At 39.2% G+C, this 19,454-nt stretch overlaps 1 protein-coding gene across 4 annotated transcripts in view; it reads left to right on the top strand.

Annotated features, from left to right (window-relative positions):
* E2F7 (E2F transcription factor 7) overlaps positions 1–19,454 on the top strand; it is a 45,406-nt gene that overhangs the window by 11,401 nt on the left and 14,551 nt on the right. For all 4 annotated transcript variants that reach the window (XM_055236277.2, XM_055236276.2, XM_063615085.1 and 1 more), the window contains 4 exons: positions 3,922–4,090; positions 8,337–8,627; positions 9,867–10,025; positions 11,464–11,598. In XM_055236277.2, coding sequence (XP_055092252.1) covers positions 3,922–4,090; positions 8,337–8,627; positions 9,867–10,025; positions 11,464–11,598 — 754 coding nt within the window. The remainder of the gene's footprint in view (positions 1–3,921; positions 4,091–8,336; positions 8,628–9,866; positions 10,026–11,463; positions 11,599–19,454) is intronic.

The raw sequence follows: 19,454 nt of genomic DNA, 5'->3' as shown, positions 1-19,454 counted from the left end.
TGTTTAACACGCCCCTAAAACAATTAAAATTTTGGTTTTCTACCCAAGCTTTATAGAGAGATTTTAGCTGATCATTCACTAGAAATGTTCACCACCTGTAGGAAGTAAATGCCTAAAATTTTGGCAGATTTAAAACAGACTTTCTTTTAAAATTTAGGGCTTTAATATCTTTCAGCAGAGTTTCACAATTTTTGGTATACAGGTGTTATACATCTTTTGTCAGATTTATCTCTAGGTTTCCAAATTTTTTGATGCTATTGCAAATTGTATTTTTTTTTTTAGTTTCAATTTCCAGTAGTTTGTTTCTAGTATATACAAATGCAATTGATTTTTTTTGTGTGTATTGATCTTGTATCCAGAAAACTTACTATACTGATGCTTTTAATGTCTGATTTATTAGATCAAAGTCAAGTGTTTTCAGTAGTTTTTTTTTTTTCTTTCTAACTTTTAAGTTCAGTGGGTACATATGCAGGTTTGTTACATGGGTAAATTGCATTTTGCGAGTGTTTGGTGTACAGATAATTTGGTCACCCAGGTAATCAACATAATACGCAATAGGTAGTTTTTCAATCCTCACCCTCCTGTCACCCCTCTACCCTCAAGTAGGCCCTGGTGTCTATTGTTCCCTTCTTACTGTCTTGGGGTACTCAATGTTAAAACAGACTTTTAATACCTTTTTTAAACTAGGCTTAATTACCTTTTGATAGACTATTTGATCATCTAAAATACACTTATCCTTCACAGTACGTTTGACACCATGAATCTACCTCTCAGGCCAAAAATGGGTGCAATGTAATTAATTTACATTTCTCTCCCCAACAGAATAACCACTCTTCTGAATTTGTATTTATAGTCTTAGGGGACTTGCTTTTGTCAATCAGCATATATCCTTTAGGTTCATTTGTGTTTTCGCATGTAGCTGTAGTTCTTTCATCGCTGTATAACATTCCATCGCATGCTTACACCACAGTTTATTCATTCTCCTGTTTATAGCCATTTGGGTTGTTTGCAGTTTAGGGCTAATACAGACTATGCTATGATATTCATTCTTGTTTATGTCTCCTGGTGTACAAATACAAGTTTCCCTTGGGCAGTGGTTCTCAAACGGTCATCTGGGGACCTCAGTGTCCACAGTCTTTCAGAGAGTCAGGAGGTCAAAACTGTTTTCATAATTATACAAAGACCTTTGCCATTTGAACTCTCATTCTCTCCCAAGTGTACACTGAAGTCTTCCAGGAAGTACACAATGTGAATATTGCAACAGACTGACTACAAAAGGCAAGCACAAGAATCAGTTCTCTTCTATTAATCCAGAAACTAAAGAGATTTGAAAAATAATATATAAAATACCCCTTTCTCACAAAACATTTTAACTGCCTCAATTTTAATTTCTAACATGGTAACTATCAATAGATAACCCACATAAACAAAAAGCCCTGTGGAGTCCTCAGTAATTTTTAAGAACATAAAGGAGTCCTTGGAGCAAAAGGTTTGAGAACTACTGTTTTGGATACATACGTACTAGTAGAGGTGCTAGGTCATTAGATATGCAGATGTTCACAAGATAATGGCAAATTGCTTTCCAAAGCACTATTTGCCTCCCCCCAGAAATATATAAACTTGTAGTCATCCATATCCTCTCTGACACTTGAAATTGTCAAATTTAGTAATTTCTGCTAATCTCATGTCTATACAGTGTGTATCTTTTTGTGATATTCATTTGCTTTTCTTTGATTGCTCATGAGATTAAGCTTCTTTCCACATGTGTACTGGCCACCATGTTTTTTGCTCCTCTGTGAAATGCCTGTTTGTGTTCTTTGCCAATTTTAATTGGTTTTTTTTTGTCATATTGATTTGTAGGAGTTGATTATATAATGATACTAAACCTTTATTATATGTGTTATGTATCTATTCTTTCAGTTCGCTAATTGTCTTTTCCCTTTATGTTATTTCTTGATGGACAAAAGTTCTTAAGTTTAATATAGTTCATTTTTTCCTTTTAAGGGTAATGTTTTTTGTGTCTGAAGAAGCTCTTCCCTATTCCAAGGTTAGAAAAATATTCTCCTTCATTTTCTATGTAAAATTTGCTTTACATTAAATCCTTGATCCATTTGGAATTGCTTTTTGTGTATGGTGTGAGTCAAGATACAACTTTGTTTTTCTATACATATCATCAGTTGGCCCTGCACCATTTTTTCAGGAGGTCTTTCTCTTCCCCCCAGCTGGCAGTGCAACTGCTTTCATATTAAAGTTCCATTTACATGTGTGTCTGTTTCTGAACTCCTCCTGTTCCATTGTCCATCCCTGCCCTAATACCCTATTGTAATAAGCACTGATATCAGGTAAAACGGGACCCTCAACTTATTTTTCTTCAGAGTGTGTGGGCTACCCTGGGCTGTTTGTTCTTCCATGTGTATTTTAGATTGGATTTTATTGAGATTGCATTTAATCTAGAGATTAAGAATTAACCTCTTTAAGATACTGAGTTTTCTTATCTATGAAGACAATGTATTTCACTAAATTTTAAGTATTCTTTAAAATCTAAGTTTTAGGATTTTATGCAAATAGATTTTTGCTAGATTTATTTCTAAAATCCTTATCATTTTTGTTGCTTTCGTAAATGATGTCTTTTCAATTTATTTGCTGTTACTCTTGTATAGGAATGCAGCAGATTTTAAAAAAATATTATCTTGTATTCAACTACCTTGCCAAATTCTAAAACTATTTTTAATGATTTGTCTGAAATTCTTTTGAGTTTTTTTGTCTGAATAGTGACATCTTCTGCAGAAGGAAAGTAGCTGATTCCTTTCCAGTCCCTGTGCCTCAGTTTCTTTTTCTTGTCCTCATGCATTGACTAGGGTCTTCAATATGATATAGAAGAGAAAGTGATAATGGGCATCCATATTGTTTCCTGACTTTAAGGGAACACGTCCAAGGTTTTACAAATAGATGTTTGCTGTTGTGTTTTCATGAATACCCTTCATTGAAGAAGTTCTCTGTTATTCCTAGTTTTTTTTAATTTTTTTTTATTATACTTTAAGTTCTAGGGTACATGTGCACAACGTGCAGGTTTGTTACATATGTATACATGTCCCATGTTGGTGTGCTGCACCCATTAACTCGTCATTTACATTAGGTATATCTCCTAATGCTATCCCTCCCCCCTCCCCCCACCCCACGACAGGCCCCGATATGTTATTCCTAGTTTTTTAAAGGTGTTTTTGAAAATCGTGAATGACTGTTAAATTTATCAAATGCTTTTTCTGAATCTGTAGAAATAATTATATCACTTTTCTTTTGAATCTGTGTGTCGAAAAGCCTTTTACTTTCTTGGTGCTTGAATGGAGCGCCTTTCAAATATGGGTTGAGGAGACAGGATGCTAGTTTAATGTGTTTACAAATAAAAGGATAAGGAAGAATATGATTGGACTGCGTTCATTCACTTTCATCAACCTTTGGTCGATTGTAAAATATAAAACAGTTTGGTGACAGAATGCAGGCCAGTGCGTCTGAAACTTCCACGTCATTAGAAATCACCTAGAATCTTATGAAAAGGCAGATTCTGATACAGCTGATGCCTGAGCTTCTACATCTCACAAGCCCTTAGTGATGCTGATTCCACAGGCCTAGTGAGCGCACTAGTAGCTAGACTGTAGCAACCTGTAAATGACTCTCATTTTTCATTTGTCAAACTTTTGACTAATAGACTCAGCCTCAAATTATAAAGGAGAAAACAAATCAGTCCAGAGAAGACAATAGATAAAACATTCAGGGAATTAGATTAGGAAATGTATTTTAACTAGAATCTAGGATGGTATGGATTGAGATGTCCCCCCAGTTTGCCAACACTGGCCATTGCCATTTCTCCATTAGGATGTTAACTGTGACATCTTCCCCCTCCCTTCTATCTGCCCTCTGTAGCTTGATGTTGTTGGGGACAGTGCTGTGGACGAATTTGAAAAGCAAAGGCCAAGCAGAAAACAGAAAAGTTTAGGACTCCTGTGCCAGAAGTTTCTAGCTCGCTATCCAAGTTATCCCTTGTCAACTGAGAAAACTACCATCTCCCTAGATGAAGTTGCTGTCAGTCTTGGTATGTATCATCAGAATACCTGGAGGCCTGTCTCCAGTTACAGTGGGAAACTGGTTTCCTTGGGCAGGCCGAAGGCTTGAGGTAGAGTGGGCCCCTCAATTGGGTGAAGACAGAGGAACAGGCAGAGCTTCCTTTGTCATCGTCAAATTTGTTTTCATTATACATGGAATTTCAGGGAGCCTTTTAGACCTGAGGACCAAATGAGAATGCAGTCTTTTTTAACCTTAAAAAATAGTTTTATAATGAGTAATATTTTTATAGTAGAGTTACATTACAAATTAGTATCTCATATTTTAAATTCATCTTACTTCACACAGATGCAAAACTATTTAGAAATAGCCTGCTTTTTATTTTTAATAATGCTTCCAGGAGTTCAGAAGTGTTATTTCAACTTTGTAAAGCAAGATTTGAGAGCAAGAGCATTATGTTTAAAGCCCTATACAATGATTGGCACACCAAGTGGGTCAAATTAGAAAAAGGTCATTTGGACATAACTCAAACAACTAAACCTTATAACAAAGAAGAATCCGTGTGTTCATGTGCATGAGTGTATGATGTGAGATGGGTGGGTGTGTGTGCTGGAAGTATGTATACACTTGCTTCAGAATAGAGACCCCTAGTGGACATTGCAGTTAGTTCCAGAGTGAACATATTGTTGACACTCGTTAAATAAGCAGAAATCACAATGACATGAAGGTGTCAGGGTGTCCCCTTAAAAATAGGAAGGTGTTACATACACACAAAAAAGAAAAAGTTCTGAAGAAATCAGCTAAATAAATAAATGATAGATTATAATTTTTAGTTTGTTTCTTAGTTCTATTTCTTCCATATCCTAGAGAAATGTGCCCAAGTAGGGGAAGGTCAACTTGAATTATTCAAGCTGAAAGCTAAACAGATTTTGGTTGTTGGAAACTGAGAAGAAGAGACAGTGGGTTATGATAAGAAGACCATGGGCTGGGCTTTGGGTCACACAGGGCTGGATTTGAAGCCCAGCTCTCTAATTTACAGGCTGTAAGAGCTTTAAAAAGTGAATTAACCTTCTTTTGGTCTATAACTTAGAGACTGCAGCACCTACCTTGCAGAGACATAGCAAAGTTAGGGATAATGTCAGTAACATACCAACGTCAATGGCTGGCATGGAGAGCTCTTATTATGTGGAACAGTTTCTAGTCAGCCCTTACTAGAATATTGATACTCTAGCTGTCCTGTCCATCTCTATAGGAAGAGGAAGTAGAATGCTATGGTTTGGGGGCCGATTTGGAGCCCAGAAGTATAATATAGTATTCTAGGATTGGGGGCAATTAATCAAGAAAGGGAAAGTGACCCAACTGAACATCAAAAAATTGGGTCCCCTTGCTGGCCCTAGGTGTATCAGTTGCATTCACATGGCATTTCTAATGGGAGGGTGTATGGAATGTTACACTCCCTCAACAAGATGTGTTAATATATGAAAACAGACTAGAATAAAAAAGCAGGCAGTTTTAGGCAAGGGACTGCTGACTGCTCCTGCCAGCATCTTCCAGTAGGCATGGTGAAAATCCAGTTGAGGGCTTTTGGGTCCAGGGTCCTAGAAAGTAGTCTTACAGTAATGAAGGTAAAATGAAAGATTGTCTGATATCCTTTTCATTGGGGTTCATGAAGCCTACTTCTTCCATGTACCCAACTTCCATTGAGGAGTCTTGCACTGGTGTCACTGCAGAAGACAAAGGATTAGATGTTGGAGGGCTGTGTTACATCCCAGGGAGAACAGAAAAGTGGACTCCTACTTTCGTGTGGCAGCAGATCGTTGTGCACATTCCCATGTTATGGCTGCCTGGAGCAGAACTCCAGAGATTTTTCCACAGCTTCCCAATACCTCCTGATCACCCAGACCTGCCAAACAAGCATACCATCTTTTCATGTGACATCATAAAATGGCGTCCCTTGCTGGAAGCTATCTCACTGATGACTATCTTTTGGGTTTGAATCTGAAGTCTGTGCTACATCCCAGGTTACAGACTGCAGGACTGTATTTAACTAAGGATGTGCAGAGCATTCAAATTGCATTGTTTTCCAGATTCTAGTGCCATGTAGATTTGACATTGGATATCATGGGTAACAGTTTACAGAACTGGAAGTGACTTAATAGCACAGCCTAGGAAACTATTTTTCTGGGCTGAGAATTCTTAGTAAGTCCCGTCAGCAACTAAGGGAAGCATAGCAAAAATTAGTAAATCCTTGACCATATAACTAATGCCATGATTGGGATTAATAGAATGACCTCAATACAAAAGAAAAAGAAGACTGAATGCAGGGAAAACCATTCTGACAGAGCAAGCCCCCAGAGTAACCTACGGGTCTTGAGACCTGTGAAATGGGTCTTTTAGTGCACCAGCCAGTGGATGGGTAAACTCAGTTTAGATGAAAGAGGTAAGGGATTGTGCAGACAGGCAGCTGTCATGTTGGTTTTCACCAAAAGCACCTATTAAACACTCACTGTGCATCCTGAGAATCATACTGAGAATCTCCAGGTGGTCAGAAACTTATTTTGTTTTCCCTTCTTGGGATGTCTAGCCGCTAGATGGAGACTTAACAGCTTGCTGTCAGATATCAACTAACAAAACAGCCGGGCATATGGCTGGCCCTGGGGTGTCAGTTGCGGTCACATGACATTTCTAATGGGAAGGTTTATAGAATGCTATGCTCTAAACAAGATGTGTTAATACATGAAAACAGACCGGAATAAAGAAGCAGGCAGTTCTGGACAAGGGGCTGCTGCCTGCTCCTGCCAGCACCTTCCGGCAGGCATCTGGCACCGAAGCCTGAGCTTGTGAGGGTAACAAGCCTTTCAGGGTCATGAGCTGAAATGTTCTGATTTACTATGAAATGCCTCTTCATGCATGTGATAGAACTTCCTCTCAGCTCTGGAGTTCTCATTGTAATTTGGTATATTTCTCATGTTAAATTTTTGAAGGGCCAACAGCTATATTCAGAGTCTGCCCTGATTATATAACAGCTCCTGGCAAGTGAAATGAAAGAAGGCATCTTTGTAGCTGGACTGGTTTTCTGCAAGATGCCTAGAGGCTTTTGCTATGTGCCCAGGGGCCTATTGGATAACAGAATGAGTCACAGACGTGAAATCTTTAAAATCTGTTTCTACTATGACCCTTACACTAGCAGGGATTTTAGGTATAACCAATGTCATGCCAAAAGGAATGACAAAAGTATGTATTTAAAATTAACACCTACTGGGGACTCTACAGTTACAGTTACATTTCATCCTCATTATTATATGACAAATACAAAGGCACAAAAAGGTTAAATAACTTCCCAAGATCACTGAGCTAGTAAGGGATATATCAGGGATGCAAATGTAGGCAGTCTGACCCAAGAGCCCCCCACTCTTAACCACTATAAGTATTTCTGCTAGGTTTAATGGACAGTTTATAATCCTAGCTGCCTTGGGAGTGTTGGGAAAGTGAGTAGTGAGCTGCCGAGCTTCGTGGTCAGCTTGTACTGGAGTCTCTGTGTTTCACTTTTGGACTGTTTGCCGGGTTATGGTGAATGAGAACACAGAGAATTGTCAATAGCCAGGATGAACAAAAGGAGACTCCCATGTTGTTCCAACCCCAGCTCTGGCTTCCTTCAGCAATATGAGAAGGGTATTCAAGCCCTTGACACCTGCATTTCCAGTTCAAAATAGAAAACATAATATTTGCATCCATTTTCCTTACTGGTCCATTGAGAGCGTTATCAAGGTAATTTTTTTATATCATTGGAACTTCATGAAAGGATAGATAGTATTGTCTAATAGGGAAGTGTCAGTTATTGGACACAGTTGATTTTGTAGTCTGCATAATTAGGAACACAAGTCACAGTCAACCATCCATTCATCAAGTGTCCATTAGGCACACTGTTACATGTATTGCTCAGGCCACCAACTTCAGCGTGCTGAAATGTTTGTGTGGTTTGCCTAATGGGTCTAAAGAGCAGTTGCTATACTGTTTGTCAGACAGATGGAAATGTCACCATCTCTAGATAGACGTTTTATCTTAGATTTTTTTAAGGGTTGGATCTCAAGAAGGAAAAAGAAAAATAATTTCTATTGCTTGCATCCTTACAGGTTGAATTTCTTGAGCATCCACGCAGTGGGCATTATATTAGGGATCAGACAAAGTAGTTCACAGACATAGTCCAGGCCCTCAAGGAACTTCTCTTCAAAAATGTTTGTCTGCATGATGTCCATCGGCCTCTGTTTTTCAAACAGGTGTGGAAAGGAGACGCATCTATGACATTGTAAATGTTCTGGAGTCGCTGCATCTGGTCAGCCGGGTGGCTAAGAATCAGTATGGCTGGCATGGACGGCACAGCCTGCCAAAAACCCTGAAGAACCTCCAGAGACTAGGAGAGGAGCAGAAATATGAAGAGCAAATGGCCTGCCTCCAACAGAAAGAGCTGGACCTGATAGATTATAAATTTGGAGAACGTAAAAAAGATGGCGATCCAGATTCCCAGGAACAACAGTTATTGGATTTCTCTGAACCCGACTGTCCCTCTTGTGAGTCCATTGTAACTTTATGAGTAATGGCAGAGAAAGAGCAAGTGATGGTCTCTTCTGCAGAGATTCACTGCTCAGATGGGAAGTGCCAGGTTGACAACCCTGGAGGGAGATGTCCTCTTATTCTCTTCACTGAAGAAAGAGAAGCAGATGGCTCCCCAACTGGACTGCCCACTTGACCTCATTCAAATAAACCTGGCTCATGGCAGTTCACTCGAGTTTGGCCTGTTGGGAGAATAGATCACTAGCATTACTCCCATTTTTAGATTGGCAGCCCCATGCTGGTTCTTTTTGTGCAACTATAAGATTTACTTTGAAAAAGTTATATTTTCAAAGAATTTTATCTAATTATATACTGGAGTAGACTTAGACTACTTAGAAAAGAACTCCATTCGCAGAAAATGTTGATAAGAAAGACAACCACTGCTTTCATTTGGTGCAGAATTTTTATTTACATCGGTGTCGTTCTTCCTTCCCAATTCATATTTAGCCTCTTCTTGTTTTAGCCATTGATCTTCATCCCTGTTGCCAAGATGACAAAGTACAGTATCACATCTCACTTGCAAATATAAGAAATGGAAAGAAAGGTGGGCCTGGTTTTCATTAGAGTTACTGCCTCATGCCTTTTAGTTCCACCCCATGAGCCAGTACTTATCTTAATAACCAGAGAAGACAGCCATCTGTTGGGGATGGTTTGCCTGCCATCCACACAAGCACATATCTAATCTGTCTCCTGTTTATATATAGTTCATTTATTCACATATTTCTGAAAAGAAGTGGAAGAGGCGGGCATCTTCTATGTTTAGAGTATAGTCTAGATATTGTGGGCACAGAGAAATAAAAATGGAGTTTTTGCCTTTGAGAGGAGAGTTGAGGTTCTGAAAACAATTCTGTATTCCCACCCTATCTTTTTATCCTACATTAATCTTTCCAAGAAGTTGCTTCAGGAAAACTACCGTATGGATTCTATTATAGGAAGTATAAGTAAAAAGCATTGAGTGGTTTAAAATATGCATCTCAGAGTTTATGCCTACTGTAGAGTAATTTTATGAGCCACAAGAAAATCTGCCTCATTTCTTCCTGAGCTGACTTCCGTGATGTGTATCCAGTAAGCTTCTGCCAATGACAAGGGTGATCTTTCCATCTGCTGATAGGACTAGATCATTTTGGCAAGCTGCAAGTATAGTCTTTCTTGTAGAAAATCATATGCTTTGATGCTTTTGTTTCATTCCTGTGTAGCATCTGCAAACAGTAGAAAAGACAAGTCTCTGAGAATTATGAGCCAGAAGTTTGTCATGCTGTTCCTCGTCTCCAAAACCAAGATCGTCACTCTGGATGTGGCTGCCAAAATACTGATAGAAGAAAGCCAAGATGCCCCGGACCATAGTAAATTTAAAAGTAAGAATCTTCACCTACATCAACTTACTAGCACAAAAAGGGTGGGATTTCATGTGTTGATATTTTCTGCTTCCAAGATTAAAAAAATATATATTGTTTTTGACATACGTACTCCTTTCCTGCATTCATCAAGGTTTTTGGTGCTGTGAGAGGTAAGTTAGTCACCTACTAGAATTCAGCTTAGAGTCCTGTCAGTGCTTTTTCCAAGGTGGTTTCAGTAGAGTGAAAAACAGAACACTATCCTGAGAACTCCGGTCAGGGAGGGTGTGAATTATTTTGCATTTCTCTTTAGTATTGCTGCATCCAAGACAGAATGTCTGAGTTTTCTTTCCCCTTTTTTCCCCACCCCCTGCATACTCTTCTGAAGGGTGGAGATGAAAATTGTCCACAGGTAAGAACCAGAAGAATGGCCAGGGTAAGGGTGGTGGGACATGGACAAGGAGAGAGTTTCCAAGCATCACACCCAGTGCATCCTCCTTTTCTGTCCAGCTTGGATACTGAGCCAAATGCCCTGGGCTGCTGGTCACCTGTAAGCCCCAGGAAACCATGAGCTGCAACACTCTAGCTAATTTTTGTTTCCAGCTGAAATTACAGTCACCCTGTGGGTGAAATGGCTAGATAAAATCAGGATTGGGAAGAAGAAAGCTGCATCCAGGGTGAATGCTTCCTATTTCTGGGTGATAATTCAAACTCCTTTGCTTGATCTTAACACTGAGGTCAAGTGGGTTTCCTACCCGTAAATCAATTTCTTGAATAGAAAATACTTTGTGGTCATTATCCTGCCTGTTTTATGTGCTACCACCCCTTCTGAGTATTTCCTATACTTTGTACATATTTAAGTGTTTCTCCCAAAGCCACTTAAGATTCAGGCGAGTTCCATCCAACCCCTTCTCACTGGGTGGCTAGAATGCTACAATTTCAGGTGAGGAGCTGCCTGTCTTTAGTACAGTTGTACTGTTGACCTTGAGCATCCTGTGTGCCCAGGAGTGCAGCCTGGCAGGAAGATCTGGGGAATCTTTGTCATTTTCACAGACCAGCTGCCTGGTGGAGCTGGCGCCACAGTCTCCTGCTGGGAGAAACTCAGGGCATGCTTTTGACGTGCCATGTCAGAATTACATTTACTAAGCCTTTAATTACAGCCCGTTCCCTCCCTTGGTGTTTTTGCAATCACAGTGCTCCCTGTGTGTCGCCAGGTGCCTCTTGTAAAAGGTGTGAAGTTGTGGAAATGGAAGGACACACTGACCTTCCCTTAGCCTTCAGATACTGCAGGTACATAAATCCTGGGTGATTTCATGACAGAGCCACTGGTCTCCTCATCCCAACCTGCTGCTTTGCACCCGAGGTTTATATAGCAGCGGAGAAAAGTTACCTGTCACATAAACTAAACTGTCATGGTGTCACAGGCAGCGTGATCATAATCGTGTTTTATATCTTCAAGCAAAGGTACGACGCCTCTATGACATAGCCAATGTTCTGACCAGCTTGGCTCTGATAAAGAAAGTGCATGTAACAGAAGAGCGAGGCCGTAAACCAGCCTTCAAGTGGATCGGGCCTGTGGACTTCAGCTCAAGTGGTAAGGTGGCGTGGTTTTGCTAGCAGGCAGTTTTATTTAGAATTCTCAGTTCCTTTTCCAAGTCTCACAACTACTACACAGTGAGACTGATCTTTTCCCATGTCACATACAAAATAGACTAGTGACTCCACTCTTAGAACAGTTAACATTAGCCTACAAATTGTGCGTGCTGGTTTGCCCACACAAGGTAGGAAAGGAAATACTGAGTGTTTATAATGTGCGAGTTTCTGTAACTACTAATTTGCAGCTCTTTGGCTGTTTAAATTTTGTTCTGAAGCTTTTTCCTGAAAGTTTGGGACTGAGAATTAAAAATGACACCTCTTTTGAACTCCAGTTGTTGCTACATTAGCAGAATAAAACGTGGTTTCTCTTTGAAATTCTACATAATGTAAAAATTATGAGTAAAATTATGAGTAAAAAGCACATCAATTACCATCACAAAACTAATATGTGGTTAAGATTGCATCTAAATATAGTATGGATGTAATGGAATTTTTTATTTAAAAGGTTATAAATATCATAATTTTACAAAACTGGAGTCAAAGAGGATATTATCTTCTACTTATTTCATGGGTAATATATGAGCAATCAGGGACTCGATCCAACTGCACCAGCTATTTTACATACAGCTGTACTGCCTGGGAAAAAGCCATTAAAGTCATTTTTAAATTACCCTTCCAATTTTGGTGTTAGTGGTATAAATGTGAGCCACTCAACCCAGGCTTGTAAATATATAGCTCTCCACCTCACTTATAGCACATTATTCACTTAGGATCTAGATGAAACCACTTAAAATCAAGTATAACAAATTCAACCCAGTGCGTACACACTGAGTGTGGACAACCCAGTGCGTACACACTGAGTGTGGACAACCCAGTGCGTACACACTGAGTGTGGACTGTGTGCCAATGACTATATTAAGGGCCCTGAGAGATTGAAGATGTGGGTGACACAGTCCGTACCTGCATGAAGCATACAACTTTGCCATTTTCTCCTTTCTGCCTCTGGTTTCTCCCGTTCTTTTCACCTGTGAAGCCCTCTTCTTTTTAACATGAAAATATTCTCAACCTTCAAGATCTGGCTCAAATGTCAACTCCTCTATGAAGTTTTCCTGATAGCCCAGAGCAGAGTGTCTCATCTGAACAACTGCAATTGAGTATTGTGCTGTTTGTGCTGGGTGAGGTAGATAAGGTGGTGTCGTCCCTGCCCCACACATTTGAGACCAGACGTTATCTTTACTCATCCTTGATTACCCCATAGTATCCAGAACAGTCCCTTACTCACTTTAGTTGGTTAATGAGCTTCTGTAATTAGGCATATAGTTAGCATACATTTGAAAGGAGAGCAATTATGTGCTAGACAGAGTGGTACTGGCTGTGTAGGCATTCAGAGAGGATACAGATTAAGTGCTGATGGGCTGTTAGGTTTTGGAGGGATGAAGAGAACATGGGATAGAAAATAATGAGATACAATGTGATCTGTGGGGACTGCATTTTTGGAAGGCCTCAAAAATTAAGGCAAGAAATTTGGATTAGATGTGATAGACAGAATTAACCAAGAGTCTTCGGACAATGATTAAAAGAGAGAAAGGACTCAAAGGTGGTCGTACCATTGAAGAAAATAAGATAGCTGGGCTGGGCACAGTGGCTCACACCTGTAATCCCAGCACTTTGGGAGGCCAAGGCAGGCAGATCACCTGAGGTCAGGAGTTCGAGACCAGCCTGACCAATATGATGAAACCCCGTCTCTACTAAAAATACAAAAATTAGCCAGGCATGGTGGCAGGCACCTGTAATCCCAGCTACTCAGGAGACTGAGACAGGAGAATCGCTTGAACCCGGGAGGTGGAGGTTGCAGTGAGCCAAGATCGCGCCATTGCACTCCAGCCTGGGCAACAAGAGCGAAACTCCGTCTCAAAAAAAAAGAAAGTAAGATAGCTAGAAGATGAGCGGCTGTTGAGAAGTGGAGGAGTTCACGTATTTGCACGGAGGGACAGAACTGGGAGAACTCTGATTTGACATGAGAGAAAGACTTTGGAGGCAAGTCAGGAACATTAAATTGAACGTATTTTCTCTGCCCTCCAGAAACCTGATCTTTCTGTATTCCCTAGTTTCATTACTGATAACATCAAGTTTCCTTTGATTCCTTGAGCCACTCTCCTTCACCCCTTGGCTAGCAATTTCTCACAAATTTCATAAATGTCTTTCTCCTCTTCTTTACTACCAGCATGGTACAGTGTATTACGAATAGTGTTTTCTTTTTAACAGCTTTATCGAGGTATCATTGATGTGCAATAAATGGCAGGAAGTTAAAGTTACAATTCGATAAGTTTTTCATATGTATGTTTTTCATATCAGTGTGAAATCATCAAGATAATGAACATAAGGCCGGGCGCGGTGGCTCACGCTTGTAATCCCAGCACTTTGGGAGGCCGAGGCGGGCGGATCATGAGGTCAGGAGATCGAGACCACGGTGAAACCCCGTCTCTACTAAAAATACAAAAAATTAGCCGGGCGTGGTGGCGGGCGCCTGTAGTCCCAGCTACTCGGAGAGGCTGAGGCAGGAGACTGGCGTGAACCTGGGAGGCGGAGCTTGCAGTGAGCCGAGATTGCGCCACTGCACTCCAGCCTGGGCGACAGAGCGAGACTCCGTCTCAAAAAAAAAAAAAAAAAAAAGAAAAAAAAAAAAAGAAAGAAGATAATGAACATATCCATTACCTTCAAAAGCCTCCTCCTGCCCCCTTTGTAATTCCTCCCTCCTGGTCCCCACTCCCATCCCCAGGCAACCACTGACCTGCTTTCTGACATTCTGAGTTTGTTTGTATTTTCTATAATTTTTTGGTAAGTGAATCATGTATGGTTGATCTTCATTATTCACAGATTTCATATTTGCAAATCTGTCTACTTACTGAAATGTACTTGTAACTCCAAAGTCGGTACTCAGGGTGTTTCCACAGTCAGTTGTGGTCATGCACAGCTTGGTGAAGAATTTGGGTCTCCCAATGCACTTGTTCCCAGATGAATCAGGCGGTACTCTGCCTTCTTGTTCCAGCTCTCATACCATAAGCCAGCATTCTGTTTGCAGTCTTTTTAGTGCCACTTTTCACATTTTTGTGCTTTTTGGCTCCCAAATATTGCTGTCTAGTGTTTCTTAGCACAAGAAAGCTGCATTGTGCCTTATGGAGAATATACATGTGTTAGATAAGCTTTGATCAGGCATGAGTTATAGTACTGTTGGCCAAGTTCAATGTTAATAAATCAACAACAAATCTTAAACAAGGTTTCTTTAAAAAGAAACACACCCAGCACTTTGGGAGGCCGAGGCAGGCGGATCACGAGGTCAGGAGATCGAGACCACGGTGAAACCCCGTCTCTACTAAAAATACAAAAAATTAGCCAGGCATGGTGGTGGGCACCTGTAGTCCCAGCTACTCGGAGAGGCTGAGGCAGGAGAATGGCGTGAACCCGGGAGGCGGAGCTTGCAGTGAGCCGAGATTGCACCACTGCACTCCAGCCTGGGCGACAGAGTGAGACTCCATCTCAAAACAAAAAAAGAAACACACATAAACAAAGGTCATATATTGATCAGCTTATGAAAATATTGTAACCAGAGGCTCACAGGAACCTAACCCTTTATGTCCCCTAGAAGCAATGGGTCAGTATTTGCTAATTCAGCATTCGCAGTGACTTTATAGAACATAACTACTGTGAATAATGAGAACCAACTATAACCTGTACTCTTTTGGTCAGGCTCCTTTCACTCAGCATAATTATTTTGAGATTTATACATATTATAGCTTGTTTCAGTAATTTATTTTTATTACTGAACAGGCTATTATAAATAAAGCTCCTGTGATTATTTATGTACATGTCTTTGTATGGGCATATGTTTTCATTTCTCTTGGGTAAATACCTAGGAATGGAAAGGCTGCATCGCATGGTAGATGGATGTTTGAAATTTTTGAGAAACTTCCAAACTGTTTTCCAAAGCAGTTATAACATTTTACATTCCTACCAACAGTATATGAGAGTTCTAGTTCAACCATATCTTGCCAAAACTTGATATGGTCAGTCTTTTTAATTTCAGCCATCCTAATAGGTGTGTAGTGGTATCTCATTTTGGTTTTAATTTGCATTTCTCTAGTGATTAATGATGTTAAACATCTGTTTTGCCATCTGTTTATCTTCCTTGGTGAAGTGTGTGCTCAGTTCTTTTGCCCATTTGTTGCTATTGGGTTGTTTGCTTTCTTATTACTGAATTGTGAGAGTTGTATATACATTCTGCATACAAGTCTTTTTATCAGATACATGATTTCCAAATATTTCCTCTCCATCTGTGGCTTTGTCTTTTCATTTTCTTAACAGTGTCTTTTGAAAATCAGAAGATCTTAATCTTCAGGAAGTCCACTAATTAGGTTGCATATGGATATCCAGTTGTACCAGCACCATATGTTGAAAATATTATCTTTCTCTACTAAATTTCCTTTGTGCTTTTATTAAAAATAAATTGACCACATATATGTATGGTAATGTTTCTGGACTCTCCAAACTGCTGCATTGATCTGTTTGTCTATTTGGTGTCATGCTAATACTGGCCTCTTAAAACAAGTTGGGAAGTAGTTACTCCTCTTCAGTTTTCTGGAAGAATTTGTGTAGAATTGTTACTATTTTTTCCTTATATGTTTGGAAGAATTTATCAGTGAAGAATTGATAAATAAAGAATTTTTCAGTGAAGCCATTTGGGTCTCATTTTTCTCACATAGAAGGTTTTTAACTACATATTACAATTTTTTAATAGCTATAGAGCTATTCAGATTATCTCTTTATAGCTCCTTTAACTTTGAGTTCAATTTGTTCTTATTCTTGTTTCTCAAGGTGGAAGCTGAAATCGTTAATTTGAGACCTTTCTTCTCTTCCAATAAGCATTTAGTACTATAAATTTTCCTCTCAGTACTGCTTTAGCTGTATCTAACAAATGTCGATATGTGTGTTTTCATTATCTTCCAATTCAAAATACTTTCTATTTTCCCTTTTGATATCTTCTTTGGCCCACAAATTATTTAGACATGTAACATATAGTTTCTAAATATTCTGGGATTTTCCAGATACCTTTCTCTTATGGATTTTTAATTTCATTTAATGTAACCAGAGGATATACTTTGTATAACTTGAATCTTTTAAATTTATTGAGACTTGTTTTATGGTACAGATACAGTCCATCTTGGTAAATATACACAAATATACAGAGTATACTGTTGTTTGGTGGAATGTTCTATAAATGTCCAGTTCTTTTATATTCTTACTGATTTTATGTTTACTTGTTCTAGCAATTATTAATAGATGGATATTGAAATCTTTGATTATAGTTGCAGATTTGTCTGTTTCTTCTTGCAGTTCTTTAAAGTTTTGTGGAATGGATTTTGAAGCTCTATCATGAACTCTGTCTGCATAAATATTTAGGATCACTGTCTTCTTGATGAACTGACCCTTTTATCATTATAAAATGACCCTCTTTATTCCTGGAGATAATTCTTTGCTCTGAAATCTACTTTGTCTCATAGTGATATAGTCACTTCAGCTTTCTTTTTATTAGTTAGCATAATACATATTGTTTATCATTTTATTTAAATAATTTCTCTCTCTAATGTGAGTGTCTGGTGGGCAGTATATAGTTGAATTTTTTTTAATCTAATCTGACAATTTATGCTTTTCCATTGGGTTATTTAATGACCATTTATACTTAATGTGATTCTTGATCTACTTGGATTTTAATCTGTCATCTTGCTATTTGTGTTCTATTTGTCCCATTTACTTGTTTCTTTTTCCTCTTTTTCTTTCTTTTGGATTTATTAAGTATTTTTTATGCTTTCATTTTATCTCCTTTCTTGGTTTCTTGGCTATAATTCTTTGTTGTGTTATGTTAATGGTTCCTTTAGGGTTTATAGTATACAGTTTTAATTTGTCCCAGTCTACTTTCAAGTGATAGTATACTACATGTATTGTATAAGAATCTTAAAATAACTTGCTTTCATTTCCCTCTGCCTGGCCTTTGTGCCACTGTTGTCAAACATTTTACTGCTATATATGTTACAAACCCCATAGTGTGTTACTGGGGTTTTTTTGTTTTTTTTGGTAGAGACAGGGTTTCACTACGTTGCCCAGGCTGGTCTCGAACTCCTGAGCTCAAGTGATCCACCCACCTCAGCCTCCCAAAGTGTTAGGATTACGGGTGTGAACTACTATGCCTGGCCCACAGTTAATTACCTTTTAAAGAAACTTTAATAAGAAAATTTTCTAACCCTAACCCATGTTGTTACCATTTCCAGTGCTTGTCATTTTTTTGTAAATGTAAGTTTCCATCTAATATGTTTTTTCTGCCTGATGAACTTTAACTTTTTTTTTAGTTCAAGCCTGCCAATGATGAATTCTTCTAGCTGTTGTACGTCTGAGAATGTCTTTATTGTGCCCTTGCTTTTGAAAAACATTTTTGCTGGGTAAAGAATTCTAGGTTGGGCCGGGCGCGGTGGCTCACACCTGTAATCCCAGCACTTTGGGAGGCCAAGGCAGGTGGATCACGAGGTCAGGAGATTGAGACCATCCTGGCTAACACGGTGAAACCCCATCTCTACTAAAAATAGTAGATGTTGGCGGGTGCCTATAGTCCCAGCTACTCAGGAGGCTGAGGCAGGAGAATGGCATGAACCCGGGAGGCGCAGCTTGCAGTGAGCCGAGATTGTGCTACTGCACTCCAGCCTGGGTGACAGAGCAAGACTCTGTCTCAAAAAAAAAAAAAAAAAAAGAATTCTAGGTTGATGCCAGGTGGTATCGCTCATGCCTGTAGTCCCAACTATTCAGGAGGAAGGTGGTGGGAGGATTGTTTGAGCCCAGAAGTTCGAGTCCAGCCTAGACAATACAGTAAGACCCCTGTCTCAAATAAATAAAAGAATTTTAGGTTGAAGATTTTTTTCCTTTAGTTCCTTTTTTTAAATTTATTTTATTTTTTTTAGAGACAAGGTGTTACTCTGTCACCCAAACTGGAGTGCAGTGGTGCGATGGGACGATCATGGCTCACTGCAACCTCAAACTCCTGGGTTCAGGCAATCATCCCACCTCAGCCTCCCAAAGTGCTGGGATTACATGTGTGAGCCCACATACTCAGCCCTTTAGTTCTTTAAAGAAGTTGCTCCACTGTTTTCTAGCCTGCATAGTTTCTGGCAAGGAATCAACCATCATCCTATTCTTTATATGTAACATGTCATTTTTCCCTGGTTGCTTTTAAGTCTCTCTCTGATTGGTTTTAAGCGATTTGATGATGTATGACTTGGTGTCCTTTTCTTCATGTTTCTTGTACTTGGGTTTGTTGCATTTCTTGGATCTTTGGATTTAAAGTTTTCATCAAATTTGGCAAATTTTTGGCCATTACTTAATCAAGTATTTTTCCTGTCCACTCCTATTTTTACAGATGCCACTTATGCTTGCTTTTGGTTACCTAAAGTTGTCCCACAGTTTGCTTTGTTCATTTCTGTCTTTTTTCTCTTGTTTCATTTTTGTACAGTTTCTATTGCTATGTCTTTAAGTTCTCTATTCTTTATTTCTGCAATTTCTAGTCTGCCATTAAATGTATATACTGTATTTTTCATCCCCCCCACTGTATTTTTTTTATCTCTAGAAATTTGATTTGAGGCTTTATATTTTTGATGTCTCTAAGACTTAACATACCCAGTCTTTCCTCTAGTGTCTTGAATTTATGGTATGCAATACTAGTATATGTTTTAGTGTGCTGGTCTACTTCTCTATCATCTGTGTCACTTCTGGGTCCATTTCAATTGATGTTTCTCCTCATTGTGGGTAATATTT

This window comes from Symphalangus syndactylus, chromosome 13, assembly GCF_028878055.3.
Source record: "Symphalangus syndactylus isolate Jambi chromosome 13, NHGRI_mSymSyn1-v2.1_pri, whole genome shotgun sequence".
Lineage (NCBI taxonomy): Eukaryota > Metazoa > Chordata > Mammalia > Primates > Hylobatidae > Symphalangus > Symphalangus syndactylus.
Note: the sequence above shows the minus strand (reverse complement) of the source record. Positions and strands in the feature narration are given on the sequence as shown.